Raw genomic sequence first — 19,934 nt, forward strand, 5'->3', positions numbered from 1 at the left:
GGGAACAGGTTTGAAATCCATCCCCAGTGAAACCCCAGCTCTGCTACAGGAAAACAACCCTTACAACATTTCTAAGTCAATCTGTTCTAAAAAGTCTTTTCAAAGGCAACTCAGCGCTGAGAAAGCACCCCATTATGTTTTACTAATGAGTATTTAATCTTTCTAATCTATCTAATCATACACATCCACACTATAGAATACACAGGCTAATACTTCTGAAATTGTATGTTTTACTTTGAGGACATTAGTGCATTTGTATTATGGATTAAGAATATGAATTTAAATATTCTTGGGTTTTCTCAACTGGAGATGCACAATTTGAAACGCAGCCATTTTAATGTGATCAGAATTCTGGGAGCTGCTGCACTGTGAATATTTGAATTGTGAACAGTGCTGTAATCAGACCATATTCTCTCCATGCCTGCATGTTGATGCCAATTCACTCTAATTTCCTTTCCATTTTTCCTTCTCCCCAGGGGATAAGTGCCCTGATTAAGCATCCCTGTCGCCTCCTTCAACATCATTCCCAGCTTAATGCTAATTATTGTGACTGACTTTTAGTACTACTGAACTGCACTGCAGTTAAACATGAGCAAAATGTGCAGTGTGGGGCTTTTTGACCTTTTTTGTTGTCAACATAGCATAGGAACAGTTATTCCAGTCCTAATTTCTTCTTTTTTCTGTTTGGAGTAGGGTAACTTCTCATTACTGATGTGCTCATCACTTGTGTGGTTGTTTGATGTTATTATTGCTCAGCACTAATCTTGCTTAACCTCAATTTTCAGCTCCATTGGCAGCGTAAAGTTTATCTGCAATGACTGGAAAACAAAAAAAATATTGAATTTTATTCCTCTGCATATGCTATTTGTTGACTTCCATTTCCTATAAATATTAAATGTTAAATAGGGTTGGTTTATATTTAAAACCAAAAATAAAATTTAATGTGGAAAAATTTAGAAAGATCTTGGTTTTCCTGGAAAACACTGATGAGCCCATAAAAATCAATGACCTCACTTAAGTATTCACTTACTCTGGGTCCACATTCTGTAGTGGAATGAAAAATATTTCACTATTGATAGAAACAAAACTCTGATAATTTACACCATGAGGATCCAAAGCTTTGCTTGAGGAATCACCTGCTGTGCTGAAGACAGGAAGGCAGACAGAGCAGGAACCTGAAGGAATCCTGCTCAGTGCACTCCTAGCCCTGAAAAAAAAATAGAAATTACTGATTTTTAAATTGGCTTAAAAACCTCCCAAACCCCAGGGTCTCCCCACTAGTTCCGCCTAAATGGATCTGTGAGGGTTTGCTTGCACCAGCTCACACTGTGAAGTGTGTGTGGAGCCAGGGCTGGCCAGGAGAGCAGAATTAAACTTGCTCAGATTTGGATTTCAAAGATTTAAAAGGAGCTGAGGGAAATAAGAAGAAGACACCCAATCCTGGTGTCCTTTGTGGCCATATAATGATATATATTTGTGTGTTGGGAATGTTTAACTGCTGAAAGATGGGATAGGATGCCCTGGGAGCCCCAGCAGCTCTGTCCCTGTTCAAAATCCTTTTTATTTATTTTGCAGATTTGCCTGAACCGGCGGTGCCAGAACACCAGTGTTTTTGGGGTCCATAAATGTGCCACCAAGTGCCATGGACGGGGGGTAAGCGTCCTAGGAAAACATTTTTTACAGTCCCTCAATGACCACTGGACAAGAGATCCCTTTCTGTAATGGCTTTGAGATCTATAACTGCCTGCAATAGATCAGCCAGAGTCACTGCAATACATTTTATTATGTATTTCCATTTCCATTATGACTTACATGAAATTGTTTTTATTTGACAAAGAAATGTTTATCAGGCAGTAATTATCTTGTTCTTAATTGAGAGCCTGTGATACAAAGGAATCTTGTAATCCTCAAAGCAATTTGAAGTCTGACCCTCCATCATGAATTCCTATTAAAAATCAAAAATGCAGTTTCTCCATAGATACAAAGAAGTAAAAATTTTTGAATTGAGCATTAGAAATGTTTGGATTGAGAGGCAAATGAAACAGCATTTCCAAAAACATTTTAAAATTAAAACCATATTGATGAGTTTTGTGGCATGAAAGTGGCACAGAATGAAAAATGTGATGATATCGTTTAATAATATCAGTGGTTTGAAACCCAGTTTATATTATGATAATGTTAATTATGTCAAGCTTTGCCTTATTAACCTTGATGTGCTGATGAGCTGTTTGTTTCTCTGAAAAGCTGTGGCAGCCTCATTGGAAGAGCCATAGAAATTCACTGTCCTCTCTGAGGAAGGATTTTAATTTGCTTTAACTTTTTTTATCACCCTGAATTTGCAAAACTGAGCAGTGTTGATGGTGCTGCCTCTTATCATTGAGGATGGAGTGAGCAGAGGCTTGGACTGGCATTTTTTATGTCTGTACAAACAAGAACCTCTGGTGACTCCTCAGTGGCAAAACTGACCTCGTGGAATTGTAAATGGGAACTCCTGCAGTGCTTTAATTTAAAAAATAATGCTTAACAAAGTGTATAACAAAGTATATTTTTAATTATCTTGCTGCCTTTGAAATGTAAATCTTTTTTTTTTTTTTTTTTATTTTACATGACCACAGCCAGTCTGAGCTCTCTGAATATTTTAGTGCTCTGCAGACACAGGGAGCACAGGGTTTCTGAAAGCCTGCCAGGCTGACCTGGCCAGAATATTGCATGCTCAGAATAACCCAAACTCCTGTGAACTGATTGGTGTCTTACTGAAAACTCATTTATTAGTCAGCATAAACAGAACGAGACAATTGGGGATAAAAGCATCATACAGTGAACCCAGGACAGGTATCAAAGCTCCCTGAGGGTTTCCTCAGCCCTGAGCCCATCTCACAGCTTACTCAGGAACTGTTCATCTTGGAGCCATGGAAAAATCCACACTGGCTCAGTGCAAGGCCTCGTGGAGAGGAGAGCTCGGGGTGTAGTAATTACATCTCTTCTGAACAGAGAGAGACATGGCTCTCCCAGGAAAATCCTGGGAAGCTGTGTAGAAGCTGAGAGAAACTTAAACAAAATAATTCAGACAATTATTATCTCTCTTTCTGTAACCATTGTTTATAGATACGGTTTTCTAGAGTGTGCTACTCATATTCACCAATAGTGTGAGAGAAGATTCCTAAAGGTCTTAGGTCCACCATTGATTCTATAAGAACTGTAGATTTCTAATAATCAATAGTCTTTTCGTGCCTTTGGCTGTCCCCAGTACCCCCTCAGTAATACTTGGGGGGCTGACAAAGCTCTGCTGCTCCTGTGCGGGCAGGAGGAGCTGAAGTGACCAGGCAGATAATGCTGCTGCTGCTGGAAGCAAACCGAGAACAAGACTTAAGAGGTGTCTGATTATCCTCATATTATTGATGTTGTCAGCTGGGGCAACTCCAACGATTTCCTGCCAAAGAAATAATGGTTTTTAGGATCCCTCTTCCTCCGTGGCGAGTTGCTCTTTGCCACCTCAGTGTGCAGCGGGCAGCTATCAGCACATCTCCTTTCTTCTCCAAGCTTTATTCCTCTCTGATGTGTCACTGTCTGATTAGGAGCCCTTATCAGCCGGGGCTGCTCTCGGGTGTTTTTTATGTTAAGCCATTTGTCTTGTTTTGCAGGTCTGCAACAACAAAAAGAACTGTCACTGTGAGGCTGACTGGGCCCCCCCCTTCTGTGACAAGCCAGGCTTTGGTGGCAGCGTGGACAGTGGGCCCATCAGACAGGCAGGTCAGTGGGAATTCAGGCTCCACCTGAAATTTTTTACAGGAGAAAAAGTGGAAACTGGTCAACCTCAGAAAGAATTATTTCTCCACATTGTTAATTTTACAGGATTTCATTATTCCGTGCCAGTTTTTCCCCAGAGTGCTGGAATATTAGTGACCTCAAAGAGATGTTTCTGGTTTATGTCAGGACATGACAAGGACAAGCAGTCTGCTCACAAGTGGATGTACAAACTAAATCTCAATGGGAAATAATGTCTGCTTTCATATGAACAATACGGCTGTAAACCAAAATGGATCTCTCCTCTGCATGCCAGATGCTGCAGTGGGTGGCAATACTGAAATTATGACAGCATGGTTATTTCCATGACAAAGCTTCCCATCATGGTTTCACTGCTGAAAGATTTTTGTTTTTTGAAGATAGCAAAAAAACCTGGCCAGGCAGTGAGCAGGCCCTAGGAAGAAGTTAACTCCGTGTGATTTTTTTTTTGCAGACAATAAGAGTTTGACCATAGGAGTGTTGATAACCATCCTGTGCCTTATCTTTGCTGGATCAATCATGTACCTCAAAAGGAAGACTTTCATGAGGTGGTTGTTTACAAGCAAGAAGACAACAATAGAGAAATTAAGGTATGCCCATTTTCCCTAATTATATTCCAGTAGATATTAAGGAAAGGAAGCAGTAAACACAGCAATTCTCATCACTGTGAATGTATTAGGAAGAGCCAGCCTTGACAAAAAATATTCACCATTATCAGCAGTGTTTTCCCTGGGTTGGTTTAATTTCATTGATAGGCAGTGAATAACACAGGTATTGGTTTGAATATATCCCTCTTTCCTTTTGGGATGAAAAATTAAGCTGCGACGGAAGTGTATTGCCTTTATTTTCATTTGCCTGAAACAGTTTCATTACACTGCATGGCCTTTTATCTAAACTCAGCTGAGTGAGCTGAAACTTTCCTATTTGAGGTCATTACTGTTTAAATGTTAGATTCATTAGAATAGTCTCCTGGGTGTTACAAAGCTGCATTTCCACAGATTGCAGAAGCTAATTTAACAGACTACTGGTTTCTAAAAAATCAATATTTATTTTTATTCTTGCAGGAGTGCTAGACAATTTTTACTTTCCTTGTTTACTATAACCAGGCAGAAAGTCCTTGCAAAATCCCATCCTGAAAAGAGGCTCCTGTTTAAGGAAATGTTACAAAGCAGAACGTTGTGTTCAACAATTAAATGTTTGTATTGCAGGTCTGTGAGTCCAGCAAGACCTTCCAGTTCATCTGAGCCAAATCATGTTCATACCATATGTGTTACTAAAAACCTCATTGTGAAGCCACAAAATACAGCCATACAAAAAGTGAGTCCCTAAATAATTTTTTTTTAAGTGGGGGAAAACAAGAAAAAGGTCTCATGTATTTTGGATCTCAATTAAGTGATTTATTATAATACAATAATTATATGAACTTAATATCATGTAGGACTAACATTAAGTAAAATGGGAGAGGATGTAGGCTTCAAAATTCATTTACGGCTTCCACGTTGAATACAGGTGGAGCTGTCCAGAACAGAAAAATAAATAGTTTTGTCTCTAGGAGAGAAAAGCAAGGGACTCCCATGGATTTTAAAGTAGCAATAGGCCAGGATTGATGGGGCTTGCAGCTCCCTGGTGGGAGTGTCCATGATCATGGCCAGGGGCTGGCACATGCTGGTCCTTCAGATCCCTGCTGACCAAACCATCCTGTGATTCTGTGCCAGCTCTTGAAATGTATAACTTTGGTTGGATTACTGAAATATGTAACTTTGGTGGATGGTTGAAACATATAACTTTGGTGGAAGATTGAAATGTGTAACTTTGGTTGGCTGGCTGAAATATATAACTTTGGTGGAAGATTGAAGTGTATAACTTAGGTTGGATGATTGAAACATATAACTTTGGTGGATGGTTGGAATGTATAACTTTGGCTGGATGGTTGAAATGTATAACTTTCAACCGTAACTTTCTTTGGTGGAAGATTGAAATGTATGACTTTGGTTGGATTATTGAATTTATAACTTTGGTGGAGGACTGAAATGTATAACTTTGGTTGGATTATTGAATTTATAACTTTGGTGGAAGATTGAAATGTTTAATTTTGGTTGGATTATTGAATGTATAACTTTGGTGGAGGACTGAAATGTATAACTTTGGTTGGATTATTGAATTTATAACTTTGGTGGAAGATTGAAATGTTTAATTTTGGTTGGATTATTGAATTTATAACTTTGGTGGATGTTTTCTCCCAGAGGGACGGCCCCCGGCGGCCGCTGCCGTATCAGATCATCGACATCAGCGACCCTGTGAAGGCACACGAGGTGCCGCCACTAAAAACACCCCAGAGGGTCCTGCCACCCCTTCCCCAGCTGCCAGGCCACCAAGCTGGGCCTGAGAGACCCCTGCCAGCTAATCCTTCACTGAGGTTCTCCCAGGTAACCATTGATTCTCATCCATGTAATATTTACTCTGCGAGTGTCTGGAGAAATGAAGTGTTTTCCCGTCTTTCCTGCTGCCCTTTTCCCACAGTATTTCCTTTATGTTTTGTGTGAGTTTAGAACTGTGCTGTAGAAAAATTGCCTTGTGGCAAGTGGGGCTGTGATCCTAAAATTTTGGATGCTGAACTCTGCCTTCACCACTCAAAAGACAACAGAACAACACATTAGAGGCAAACACGTCTCTGCAGCTGCCCAGGCAGAGGAGAGCTGCACAGTTTGTTAGTGAGCTGCCAAGCACAGAGAGGGAGTTTAGGGAGTCACGTTGCAGATGTGATGTGCAAGAGCAAAAGGTGTCTTAGCTTGATGTGTTTCTGCCCTGCCAAGGGCTGCATGAAGCACAGTCTGTTTTTCCACAGCACAGACCCAAAGAACACTATTTCATGCAGACCCACCTTTCACTGCAGTGTTTAAGTAGAGATGGTAAATATTTTTTATTTTTTATTTTTGATCAAGATGCATCTGAGGGCGACAGACAGGGTAGATGAAGCTGTCTGTGTTAAACAGTGCCTTTTCTTGTCACTGGCTGCTCCCTTTTGGTGGCACTTTGGAGTGACTGTTTCTAAGCAAAGCACCCAGGCTGTTCCTGATCTGGGTGTGCTATGAGGTTAAGATAAAGTGAATTAAAAGTTAAATTTAAAAAAAGTTAATTAAAAGTTAAAATAAAGCGTTTAACACCAGGCTCTCACCTGCAGGAGCCCTGAGAGCTGCTCGAGACCCTTTCCTGGTGCTGGATAGGAGGAGAGAGCTCTGAGAGACAGTGCTGGAGTGCAGAGCTTTGAAAAGGGATTGGAAAAATATCAGAAACAAAGAGGGATGAGAGAGGCTGCCCAGAGAAGTTGTCAGGGTGCCCAGAGCAGCTGTGGCTGCCCCTGGATCCCTGGAAATGCCCAAGGCCAGGTTGGACAGGGCTTGGAGCAGCCTGGGACAGTGGAAGGTGTCCCTGCCATTATGGCAGCAAATAAAGTGTTTCTATATATAATTTTTCTAAGCCTGAACATTGTATCACTCAGGTTAGACCAACTTTTACAAGTGAAATCTGTGTTTTATTTGCTTTTTTATCTTCCGTTTTCCATGTTCCCAGTCATTTTCCTTTCCAGAGGAGTAAGGAACACTGATTCTTTCTAAAATAAATTTTGTAGGGAGTCAGAAGCAATATTGATTCCTCTCGCTTGTCCTTAGCTCCAGTGGTCTCGTTGTTCATTTTCTTGTATTCTCTAACATTTTGCACAATTCACAGTGCTCATAGGGAAGATTTCAAGTGCAAGTGCTTTTCTGTTTCTTAAGAGAAAATGGATGGAGAAAAGGCTTTCCAAGGAAAGGAAAAGGATCCATTTGTCATTCTCATGCTGCAGCTGCCCCAGCCTCAGTGCACAGCCCAGGGCTCCCCTGGAGCTCATGTTCCTAAATCCTTGTGCTCCAAATGTCACCCCGAGTGCCAGGTGGAATACCAGACCTGCAGTGCTACCACTGGCAAAGGCTGACAGAGCTGAAACTGCCAAAAAGCTTCTCAGCTTGGCAGCTCAAATTCATTGTGACAGCTCCTTCATCAAGCAAAATATCATTTCACCATTTTCAGTCTCTGCATGCAACACAAACAGGGGATCAGCTCAAGGCAGCCTAAAGAACGAGCAAGAATGGATTCTTTCAAAATTATATCATAATCTAAATATTGTGAGAAACAGCTACTTTTTATATCAGAAGGACCAAAAAAACCACTGTATGGGGAGAAAATCTTTCATTCCTAAGTTAATTTTTTCCCCTCAAATCTTGGAAGAAGAAAATTAGCTTAAAAAGAATTTGGGATAATAAATATAGATACTACTTCATGTATTGCTTCAGCTCTCTCTGGAAGCACATCCAGAACGTCAGCAAGAGGAAGGACTTGAAAAATCATTGCTACATGCAGGATATCACCCAGATGCTCAGTGCTGCAGGATGGTGCTGTAAATTATATAAAATTTCCTTCAGTTGTAAGTAAAATAGTTAAAAAACAAAGACAACCCAAAATAAACCAAACCAATCAACCAAACAAAAAATCCTCAGCGAATTAGCTCTTGCCAAGTTTAATATTTAATTATCTTTTGACTGAAAAACTGCTTTTCCTTCTTTCAGATGCACTTGCAAGGCAAACAGGCTTTATTTATGGGCCAGGTTCACAGTCAGGATAAATCAGCAGAGCCCCATGTGAATCAAGGGAACAGTGCAGGTTTATCCTGGCCACGGGTTCAGTCCAGACATTGGATTTGATCTCTTCCCCTCGATTTTGTTGCTTTCAGCATTCAGTTGCTGCCTCTGACACTCTCATCTTCTTGTTACCAAAATATATCTCATATTTTACAGCTCATCCTAATGCCAGGAAATAGAACCCTTTTACTTCAAAATTTTACCACTTAAAAACGTGGTTTTACTTTTTCCTCAATAAAACTGATCTCAGCTCAGCTCTGCTCCTTCTGCCCCAGTTATGCTGGGAATATCTCTCCTGTGACACCTCAGCCTGGCTGTGGACACTGAGGGCTTTCATTTTCTTCTTTAAAAATCAGTGAAAAAATCCTGGAATTTCATGCACCTGGATATCTTTGGAGCTGCTCAGTATGAAAATTGTGGTTTTCCATTCCAGTACTGAAAACAACACTTCCCCAAGCAGGGCCTGAATGCATTAAATGCCAGGTTGTGGATATAAAGTGGACAAAGAAATCCACCCATAAACTCTTTGTGAGGAAGGGCTGAAGCTTTGTAGGGGAAGGAGTGGTGGAAGAGGAATGAGGGAGGCAGAGCTGGGGTGGTGCCCTGAGCTGTGCTGCAGATTCCCACACATCAAAGGCTCTGCAGGGCCCCACACGAGTTAACACACAAAGTTTGGATTCTCCTGTGGCACAGAAAGAACAGAGAAGACCCTCCTGTAATCAGTCTGGGGGATGGGATTGATTTCTTCACAGAGCTTTTCCCCTGTTCCTTGGGTTGTGTGCTCCTGGTGGCATCTCCTTTCTATCAAGTGCTGCTCCACTTTGCTTCATCTCAGCCACCATTTATTCTCTAGCTCCATTTTTATCAGTTCCCTCCTTTTTTAATTTTTTTCTTTCATTTACCCTTTTAATTTTTTTCTCTCATTTACCCTTTCCTAGCAGCTTGCCACCACATTACATTGTCTGTCAGAACACTTGGCTGCTTCCTCCTTAAGGATATTTTAACTTGAGGACATTTTGAGTGGGAAATGAATGAATAAATAAATCAGGTGTTGGGCCTCTGTACCCATCAATACTAGTACTTGTTATGCAGAGAATTAAACAGAGGGTGGACATTATATGCAATTTTAAAATGTTGTTTGTGGCAAATTTGAACTTATTATATATGAGATTTACTTAAGCTCATGTATTTTCTTCTTATCAAAATGCCTGTGGATAATCAATCTGCATTTCCTTCTTGAAAGAGCAAATATTTGCCATGAAAAGTAAAAAAATAAAAGAACGCTCAAAACAAATAATAAAAAGTTGGACTTTATTCAGGAGCAATTCATGCTCTGATTGCTTGGATCACATCTTTCAAAGGATCTTTAATCAGATTATGCTTGTAAGCTCTTCTTGTTTCCTTTAACTTTACCAATGATACTTAACTAAAAATAAGGAATAAAATTCCTTGGGAAAAGTTTGGCAATGCAGCTCCAGTAATAGGAAGATCTGAAGTGAGTTTGGGGATGAACTGGAGAGATTTGTGTGCCCTGAGCAAGGCACTTAATGTGTCCCAGCTCCCCAAAACAGCACAAACAGCCAAGTTTCCCTGTTTGCAGGGACCACCCAGGGGAGCCACTGGCCCAGCCTGACAGCAGATGACTCCTGTTCTTTATTAATGGAGCCTTTAATTCCACTGAATGAAAGCACAGCAAAAAAAAATCCACAGATGCTCCCAATCCAAACCAGACTGGGGCACTTTGGTTTTGTGGCCATCTGAATTTCCATTTTAAAGTCATGTCAGGCATTCCCACCTTTCTATAGAACTAATTCTACAAAGTTATGTGTTGAATCTTTGCTGTTTCCATTTACCACCAAGTGAGCATTGAGTCCAGTAGAGATGCACCCTGCATTTCTAGAGCAAGGAATCAAAAATCGTAAAATCATGAAAATATAGTATTAAATCTTTGGTTTAAAATTAGAGTGCCGGTTTATTAAAAAATAAGTTACTTTTTACTCATTTAAATTTATCTGTTCATAACATATCTTCAGTTTAGGTTTAGATTAGGTGTTAGAAAGAAATAGTGAGGGAGGATGAGGTGTCAGTTTTACCGAGTTGTGGCTGCCTCCTGGAAGTGTCCAAGGCCAGGTTGGATGGGGCTTGGAGCACCCTGGTGATACTTTAGGTTTTAGCTTTCAGGTTTTTCAGATCCTGTAGTGCATTAGTGTATAATTCTGAACTTCAAATAAAGTGTTAGCAAGTTCTCACAGCTCAGTCACACAGAATAATCCTTTTCCAGGCCCAGAAGCAAGGACACAACTGCAGCATCAGGCCCAAAAAGTGCAAACAACAGGGAATTGAGGGAAGCAAACTGGGGAGGATGGGACTTCATAACCTGGAGCTGGAATGGGACAATTAACCCCAGTGTGGAAATGGAGCAGAACTTATAAAAGTGTGAAAATTTGTGACACGCCGTCCATCTTGGGTCCATCTACATTAGAAATAGAATCAACATCGTCTCACATATTTTAGCAAAAATACTGCACAAAGAAACTTTGATTAAACTCCTGGCTGTCCATTCCAGTCAGATATTCTGAAAGCAACAACATTTCAACATTAACCCTATTATGGAAACAGACCAAAACTTACGTGTGAAACCTCGTGACCCAGGGTCCATCTTGAGTGGAGCCATGGCCAGGCTCTTGTACTGCCCAAGGTGTATCCTGTGAAGGCCTTTTAATAAATCCCTGCTTTAATCCTTTAAATCCTTTATTCTTTTAACCTTTATTCTTTGTTCCTTTAACCCTGTTCTCAGCAGCCTCCCAGGGCCTCACTGGGACAGTGGAATGTGTCCCTGCTCATGGCAGGGGTGGCCCTGGGTGGGCTTTAAGGTCCATCCCAAGGCAGCCCAGTGTGTGACTGCCCTGTTCTGTGGCTTTATGTGAGCTGTGGCTGTGTGGTGGAGGGTGTGGTGTCCCTGTGAGAGCTGACAGGAGCTGGTGTTCCCTGCAGGAGCCCCCCAAGCCCAGCGCCCCTCGGAAGCCTCTCCCCGCGGACCCGCTGGGCCGAGCGCGCCAGGGCCCGGCCGGACGGCCCCGGGCTGGGCCCCACGCCAGCCCTGCCAGGTCAGTGCTCAGCCTCCTGCCTCAGGACTGCAGCTGCTGTGCTTTCCATCTGCTTGTAGCCCTGTAATTCAGCAGTGTTTGACTCTAAACTCCGTATACATGTGAGCTGCTGCTTCCCCATTTTGGGCAGACACAACAATTCTTCTCCAGGCTGGGCGATCAAGGACACCTCACTGCCTCAGGGCCCAGAAGTGTAAACAAAAGTGAGTTTTAGGGGGAGAAAACTTGAGGTAAATTACTTCATTAACTGAAGCTGTAATTGGAAGATTAACCCCCAATATGCAAATGGACCAAACTTTAAAAAGTGTGAAAACCCGTGACCCATCATCCGTTTCTGGGTGTAGTCACTGAGGGAGCTTCATCTGCCCAAAATGTACCTGAACGCCCTTCAATAAATATAACCTCCTGAAGTTCCTTCAATAAACATAACCCCTTTTTATTCCCTTAATTTTCCCTTTTTCATAAAAGTATGAAAACCTGTGACCCATCATCCATTTCTGGGTGTAGCCCCTGGGAGGCCTTGTCTGCCCAAAATGTACCTGAACGCCCTTTAATAAATATAACCCCTTTTTATTCCCTTAATTTTGTCTGGCCTCTGTTTTTAGGTAGTCCCAAAAAGGTATCAATCCCAACAACTGGATTTTAGCACTTCACAGCAACATGGCTAAAACGGCTCAAGGAGCTGCTGCATCAACCACTTCCAACATAATTTCCATCTCTAATTTTACTTATCATGCTGCTTCTCACTGGGAGTGCACCAGCACAGTTGCTCTGACTCCCACAGAATATGAGGATTTACAATACCTGTGAAGGCTTGACTTGTAAACACCTGGCTGCATATTTAAAACTAAAACTATTTAAAACTAACCAATAAATAATGAATTTTCTCCTCAGTCAGTCCCCCCCATCTGAATTAGGCTAAGAACTGAGTGCTGTTAAAATCAGCCACCAAAAAAGTGATTTCCTGATCACCCATTTCCTAAGGAAACATCAGTTGTAATCATCTGAAAATGTTATCCAAAAGATTCAAAAAGCATAAAAATTGTGCACTTCAAAAATATATATTTGAAAAAAATAATCAGAAAGTAGAATAACTACACCAATGTTAGTGAGTTTAGTCAATGCTGTTTTCTTACCCAGTATTCCTCAGTTTCCTGTGAATAAAGTGAGCTCTAAGGAAGATAAAACTGGTGTTTTAAGCTACAAGTATTCTACCAGTAAAGCACTTAAGTGCTCAGAAACATTAAAAATAGAACCAATATTATTTCCTATATTTTAGCAAAAATACTACACAGAGAAACTTTGATTAAACTCCTGGCTGTCCATTCTAGTCAGATATTCTGAAAACAACAACATTTCAAGCTGACTCTTACAAATTTTGGGGGAATTCCACCTGGAATTCTGCAGCATTAGTGACATTTTTGATCAGGTACAAAATTGATGAGCACCCAAAGAAATGGAGAATAATTAACAATTTACTGTTTTCTTTCTTTCCAACAGACCTGCTCCCAAACATCCACCACAGGTATCCAGGTCCAGCAACACTATGGATGTGAAATGAGGAGAAAACCTGACACCTTTATTTTAAAAAGTGAAGACAGAAGTTTGCACTATCTCCAACTCCAGGAGTTCATTTTTATGACAATACTTAGAATTTTTAATGTTTAAAACAGCATTATTTTTAAGAATTCTGAGCTACTGCCTTTGGTGCTGTGCTGTGCTATGGTGCTCTGTATACTTGCTCAGGTACTTGTAAATTATTAATTTATGTTGAATATTTATTACAGTGCAGTGCACTGTAGTAGATATTTTTACCATAGCTGAGTTTTCCTAAAAAGGAAACCTTTTTTTTGTAATATTTCACTGAACTTGAATCATTCTGCTCTGTTGGTCCTATGTAGATTTCTTAGTTTTGTTCTTTAAGGGGTGCTGATGCAGATCAATGAAATGTGTAAACAGCTCCATCTCAATGGTCCTCACCCAACTTCTGAGTAAATATGGCAGGGTGAAAAGACAAAATCTCTCCTGGAACTGGGTGAAATGCCCAATACTGCACACAAGGTGTGACCTGTATGTAAGCAAAGGCTCACTCTGTGTCTGCAGCTGTACTGTAATCTCAATTTCCATGTCACTGTCTGAGATCTCCCAGAAATCTCTGTGCTGAAAGAGGATCTATCCACCTGGGAGAAGTCCTCTCACTGAAGAAGTACTGTATATCACCAAGCTGTGGTGGTTTTAACCTCATTTTCCTCAAACACAGCCTGCTCAGTCCATATTAATGCAGATATCAGGCCTCCCTGTGCCATCTCCTTTTTGATGCTTTGGTAATTAAATTCCACCATCTCATTGTTGTCCTGATTAGACTGGCAGTGCATTACACCCAGGGCTGGGGGGAAGCCAAGAATTACAAAGAATTACATTTAAAAATCAACTTTTATATTATTTCCTTTTGCCTCACTGCTCTGCTTATCACCTGTATTTTGCATATTTACTACTGTTTTGTATTAAACTTCTACAACGTTGCTCCAGGTTCCTTAATTCCCAAATCAAAATGTGTATTTTAATACATAGACTTGGATTATCCAAAAAAAGAAAAAGAAGTTCATCTCTGCTCTGTGATTACACCTGATCTCTTCTGTGCCTTCTCAGTAGCACTGCTGAACAGTTTCACCTGTGAAAACAGCAATTTTTAATTATCAGCTGAAGCAGAGGGAGAAGGGACTATCACCTTTAATGGTTTCCTCATTGCTTGTGGTTTTTGTTTCCTTAAGCAAAAATAAAAGCATTGATAGAAACTCACATCTGTGAGTGTCATTGTGTTTCATTTTCCCAGTTATTCCCCCTCACAGCAACACAACCTTCATCTTTATTGAGAAACTGGGCAAACCAAAATCAACCCCAGTTTGGTGCTCAATAGCAAAGGAAAAGTTTCATAAATGTATTTCAATTCTTAAAGCAGCAACAGGGCTTTGTGTGTGGAGAATCACAACAGAAGGTTTGGGGAACCAAAATGATGTTTTTTATGTACTTTATATATTTCTGTATTTAAAATACTAATTTATTGTATCTAGAGTAGGGGGTACCTCCATATGAAGCAGCCGCATGGTCTCAGTTTGCTTTTTGAATGCTCCCAGTTTATCAGATTTCTTCTGCAAATTGCTGCAAACCACAAGGTGAAACTGTGGGTAGTGAAAGGTGACATGAAATGAGTAAAAAGTGTCTGTTATCAGCATCAGGAAATCTGAATTTAACAGGAGCAGCCTAGGTAAGACTTGGCATGTGTATAAACTCAAACATGACCAACCTAGGCAGGCTTTAAAGTATAGAAAATAGAAATATCCACACAGGGCACCCACCTGTGTCCCTGTGACTTCAAGCAGCCACCTCACCCACACCATGTGTTAAATTTCTTAACTATTCCCACTAAAACAAGCACAGGTATCCAGGGAATTTACTCCTACAGTTAAGAAGAACATATTATCTACCAGGCTTACCATCTAAGACATGGCTAAACTTTGAGATTTCTAGATGTCTGGGGAAAAAATCCAAATTCTGTATCTGAAACACAGATAACAAAACCCAAAGATCCTGTAAAAACTAATAAAAAAAAAAATATATATATATATATAAAAATATATAGAGATAAATATAAAAACACTATTAAAAGTTCTTACTGAATAGTACAGGGTGATTTTATTCATAGCAAAATGTGGGTGAAATATAGGTAACAGCCATAAAATGTGAAATCCTTCCAGTCAGCAACTTGCAAATTTTATATTTTTTAATATTTCTTTTATTTTTTTTATATTTTTATATTTATTTTATTACTTATATTTCACAGAACTCACAGAATTACTAGGTTGGAAGAGATCTTAAAGATCCTCAAGTCCATCCCATGCCCTAACGCCTCAACTAAACCAATATATTTATATTTATATTTATATTTATATTTATATTTATATTTATATTTATATTTATATTTATAATTATAATTATATTTATATTTATATTTATATTTATATTTATATTTGTCAGCTGCAAAATTCTACAGGCAGAAAGGGACCTGTAGCTTGGGTGGAAAGGGAGAACAAACAACACCTGACAACAAGAGATGACACCAAATGATCAATCAAATCCTTCTTTTCTTTTGGGGAATTTTACCAGCAGTAGCTGGTTTTAGGTGCTTCCCCACCTAATTGGTGCCTTCATGATTAGAAATGCAGACGGCATGGGAAATTCCACTGTGGAGAGCAGGTGAATGGTTTTACATCTGTAAGCAAATAAATTCCTGTGGGATACAGCAGGGTGTGAAATCCAAGGTGTGCTCCTTGCACCAGCCCTGGCATAATAAATTCAGTCCTGTCATAATAAATTCCTCCACCTCCCTGCTCAGCAAATCACCTTTAATAATTAAAGGTTATTAATTTCTAAACCACCTTTTAATTATTAAAGGTTACACCAACCTTTACATCCTCAGTACTTTATGGGTCTCGGTTTATCTTGGTGTGAGAGATTTTTTGGTGCTGATTCTTCCTTTCTGTCCTCTCCCACAGCCCAGTTCCAGCCTCCCACCTCTGGAATGCTGCCACAGCCAGGCTCCCTTTCCAGAGGAACAGAGTGTGCTCTCCCTAAAGCTGCCTTTATGCTAATCAATAGAACAGAAAGTACAAAGCACCAAAGAAAATTAATAAATAGGCAGGAAACAAAAGGAAAATTGCATATTTACCATCTTTCTCCCCATCAAGTCCCTTGGGTTTAGTATTCCCAGATTGTTTGTAAAAGCTAGCAATTATCAGGGTAGCAAGATTTATCTCCTTTTAATTTCATGGAATATTTTAAAAGCCTTTTCAGAAGCTCAGAGTATAAAGAGATACAGAGCTTCCCCCTTTGTTTCAATTCTGGTTTCTTCTGATCATTTGAGTATGCAATATTCTCTTTTATTAACTTCCAATCAAATAACAGCAGTTTCCAATTTAACTGTAAATTACCATGTAACAGTAAACAAATTCATTCTTTATCTCACTCTGCAAAACATCATTTTCTGAAGCCAGGAAGGCTGAAACTCGTTCTGCACAGGGACCATCCTTCCACAGAACGAGACCACACAGAAACATTCCCTATAAATTACAGACAGCTGCCCTTTTCACACAATACTTATAAGAAAAATTAAAAACCTAGAGCACATTGCACATTCAGAACTCTTGGGATTCAGCTCATTCAGGAATTAATATCCAACATTGTCATCATCATCATGACAAAAGATACTTTTCACTTCCATGACCCTCTTTTATTTTTTAAGCAATGTGCAAGACCACGTGTATCTGTAGAGGTGAGCAATACATGTTTCTGCTTTATTTCAGGTCTTAATTCTTACATATTTAAATTTATTGCTTTTAATGTATTTAGGAGGAATTGAGGAAGGGTCTGGAGCCCCAGGAGGGGCTGAGGGAGCTGGGAAGGGGCTCAGCCTGGAGCAAAGGGGGATCAGAGGGGACCTGGTGGCTCTGCACGGCTCCTGCCAGGAGGGGACAAGGAACAAGGGACAAGAAATGACCTCAAGCTGCAGCAGAGGATGTTTAGATTGGATATTGGGAAAAAAAATCTTCCCTTAATGAAGGAATGTAGAGAGAATGGCATCTTTCTGCCTGGGTGTTCTCACTGCTCCAAGAACACACAGCAAAAATTAAAAGTTCCATCCAACAGATTGCCTTTTGTATGTGCCAATCTTAGATTATGCTGGATTTGCAGGAAAGGACTGCAATTTTTCTCATTTTTTTAAAGCAACTTGAATTTTGCATTTCTCTGTGGTTTCCTTTGCAATCTTGATGTTACTTGATATAAAGACCCCTAAAACTACTCTTAAAACCCCCAAACCATAACTTTCAGGAACTGATCTGAAAAAACATCAGATCATTTATATATTTAACATATATCACTTGCTTTAATTTAGCAAATATACCAGATTCTTATACTGTTAAAACTGTAAATTACTATTCATTCCAAAAGCTAAAATATATCAATATATATTTTCTACAAAGATTTGTTAATTTGCCTAATTTTTTTGTAAGAATTTTAGATGCCTTAACAGCCTGAACATATTTTTCACTTCTAGAACTGAAGCTAAATTTGTTGCACAAGCAGCTTGTGATTTGAAGTAAAGAAGCATCTCCTTGGAAAATTTAAAGATGTCTATTAACAAAGTTGGGTAAGAAATGCTAATTTTTGTTTACTAAAGGGACAGTCATGAAAGCAAAAGAGGTCTTGAAGAAGAAAAGGAAACAGTAGAGAGGAAAAAAAATCAGTATTTAATTTCCAGCAGTTTTGTAATATCCTCAGGGAAATGCCAAAAAGTATTTTTGTTTATTTGAATTTCTTGCTTTACATCTAACTGCATGCAAGAGGGTTTTGTAAGGGTTCACTGTCTGTAAATCCCATGGATGCACTTAAATACAGGAGGAAATGCTAAAGAGAGGCTGAGCTCCAAAATTTACAGTGCCAAGTACCCAGAAATCTCAATAATAGAGGTGAAACAGGCAAGTTACAGCATTTGGGGCCAAATATTCATGTTTGCATTCTCTTGATAGGAAAAATCAAAGTTATTTGAAGCATCATCTCCAAACTGGGGAAAATCAGCTTTTCCTCTTAGTTTTTCCTTCTTGACTTCTAGCAAATTGTCCAAGCTCCAAACAAGCAAAAATCACAACAAATCCAGAAGGAAATTTGTTTTAAAAATAAACTCAGAGGCAGAAAACTTCTATATAGGGATTATTTATACATACCTGTGAACACTTCCAGTCTTCTGTAATACTGAAAGGTAAAGAAAAAAGGAAAAAAACCCGCAAAAACTGAACCAATAAAGTCTGGGTAACTCCTCCTGCAGCCCCAGCAGCACCACGTGGAAAAATCACCCTAAATCCTGTTTGAAAGGTGGGATCTCCATCCTACACCCATCTAATCCATGGAATTAAACTATCAAGTCAGGTTTTAACAAAGCATCAGGACCAAAGTGCTTGAATGCCCCTGCTGCTCCTTGCAGCCCACACAAGGATGCAAAGCAGAGCATTACACTGCTACAGAACCCATTAATTTCATTTTAGCATTAAGTAAAGCCCAGTAACATGGAAACAGCAACAAGTAGAGGGTTTGGGAGAATTTTTAGGCAGTCTGCATGAGATATACATGTTTAAATTAAAATACAGGTCAGGGACAGCTGAGAAAATTCATCAAACTCCTTGTTTATCACGAGCACAATTTTGGAGTGCATTAGGAATGTATGAAAATTGATTCATTCAATGAATACATTCAGTTTGTAGAATTTTTTTCCCTAAAAATGTGGTTTGGGCACATTTTGGATTATCTCTTCCTCTCCAGTTACCTTTAAGCTATTACCTGTAATTACTAGCCAAAATAACAGCTCTGAAGACAGAAAATTGTGTAGATTTAAGTCAGCAGGGAGATTTTATAGAATTCCAACATTCAGTAAGGATTCAGTAAGGCATAACAAACTACGAGGCAATGGCTTTCATGTCATTTTTATGTTTTAAACTTTCTGGAGCTGAAATTTTCAGTGTCAAGCAGGGCTGTCCTTCCCCACAGCCAGAGGGGAAAGTGCCTGGGCTCAGGGGTCTCTGTTTAAGCACTACCTGCCCCTAAAAAAGCATATTTCCTATTCAGTTCCTTTCAAGAAACTCACTAAAACCTTTGCCCTTCCACATCCAGCAAACCCTCTCTTCACATTTCCCCTCTTTGTCACTTTGGGGTTGTTTTCCTGCCTTTCCTTCCTTCCTTTTGTCACATCCCCTTTGTGCTCTTGTGTTGTTGTGGCTCTCCCAGCCAGTTTTATCTAAATCTCAAACCTAAAGGTGTTTACAGAGGAAGATTTTATAAAAACCTCTCCAATCTTTTGGAGAAGTTGAAATCTTTTTTTTTTTCTTCTTTATTTTCTCCCCCTTTTTTTGTGTCTGGTTTCTGTGATGAAGCTTTGCAATCTCAGACAAAGACTATGAATCCCCAGGGGCACCACCATAAATAACAGCAAAGACAGTTAAATGGATTGATTGGAATAGATGAATTATAGTGTCAGGATGTTCCCAGTTTGGATTTCTCTTCTCCTACAGCTTTGATTTTTCTCCACTATTGAAACAAACTGAGATTTTCTCCATTCTGTGAGGTGGCACCACCTCAGCACTCACTGTTCACATCCTTCCCACTCCTGAAGTTTCCCAGGGCTGTGACAATTCCCAGGCTGCCTCTTTTTTTGTTGATTTTTCCAACAGGAGGTCTGGTTACTGCTGGAATTTTGACCTTATTCACTTCTCCTTCCACCACTCCAGCCAATGATGACAATTCCCCAAAAAATACAATTGCAGAG

The 19,934-nt window shown here is 39.7% G+C and overlaps 1 protein-coding gene across 1 annotated transcript in view; it reads left to right on the forward strand.

Moving 5' to 3' along the window:
* The window catches only part of ADAM12 (ADAM metallopeptidase domain 12), a 187,604-nt gene extending 173,240 nt beyond the window's left edge, over positions 1 to 14,364 (forward strand). The window contains exons 17-23 of the mRNA XM_063162878.1: positions 1,576 to 1,653; positions 3,642 to 3,750; positions 4,238 to 4,373; positions 4,992 to 5,100; positions 6,027 to 6,209; positions 11,451 to 11,563; positions 13,064 to 14,364. Coding sequence (XP_063018948.1) covers positions 1,576 to 1,653; positions 3,642 to 3,750; positions 4,238 to 4,373; positions 4,992 to 5,100; positions 6,027 to 6,209; positions 11,451 to 11,563; positions 13,064 to 13,124 — 789 coding nt within the window. The 3' untranslated portion in view covers positions 13,125 to 14,364. The remainder of the gene's footprint in view (positions 1 to 1,575; positions 1,654 to 3,641; positions 3,751 to 4,237; positions 4,374 to 4,991; positions 5,101 to 6,026; positions 6,210 to 11,450; positions 11,564 to 13,063) is intronic.
* Positions 14,365 to 19,934: the final 5,570 nt, after the last annotated feature.

This window comes from Melospiza melodia, chromosome 9 (genome assembly GCF_035770615.1).
Source record: "Melospiza melodia melodia isolate bMelMel2 chromosome 9, bMelMel2.pri, whole genome shotgun sequence".
NCBI lineage: Eukaryota > Metazoa > Chordata > Aves > Passeriformes > Passerellidae > Melospiza > Melospiza melodia.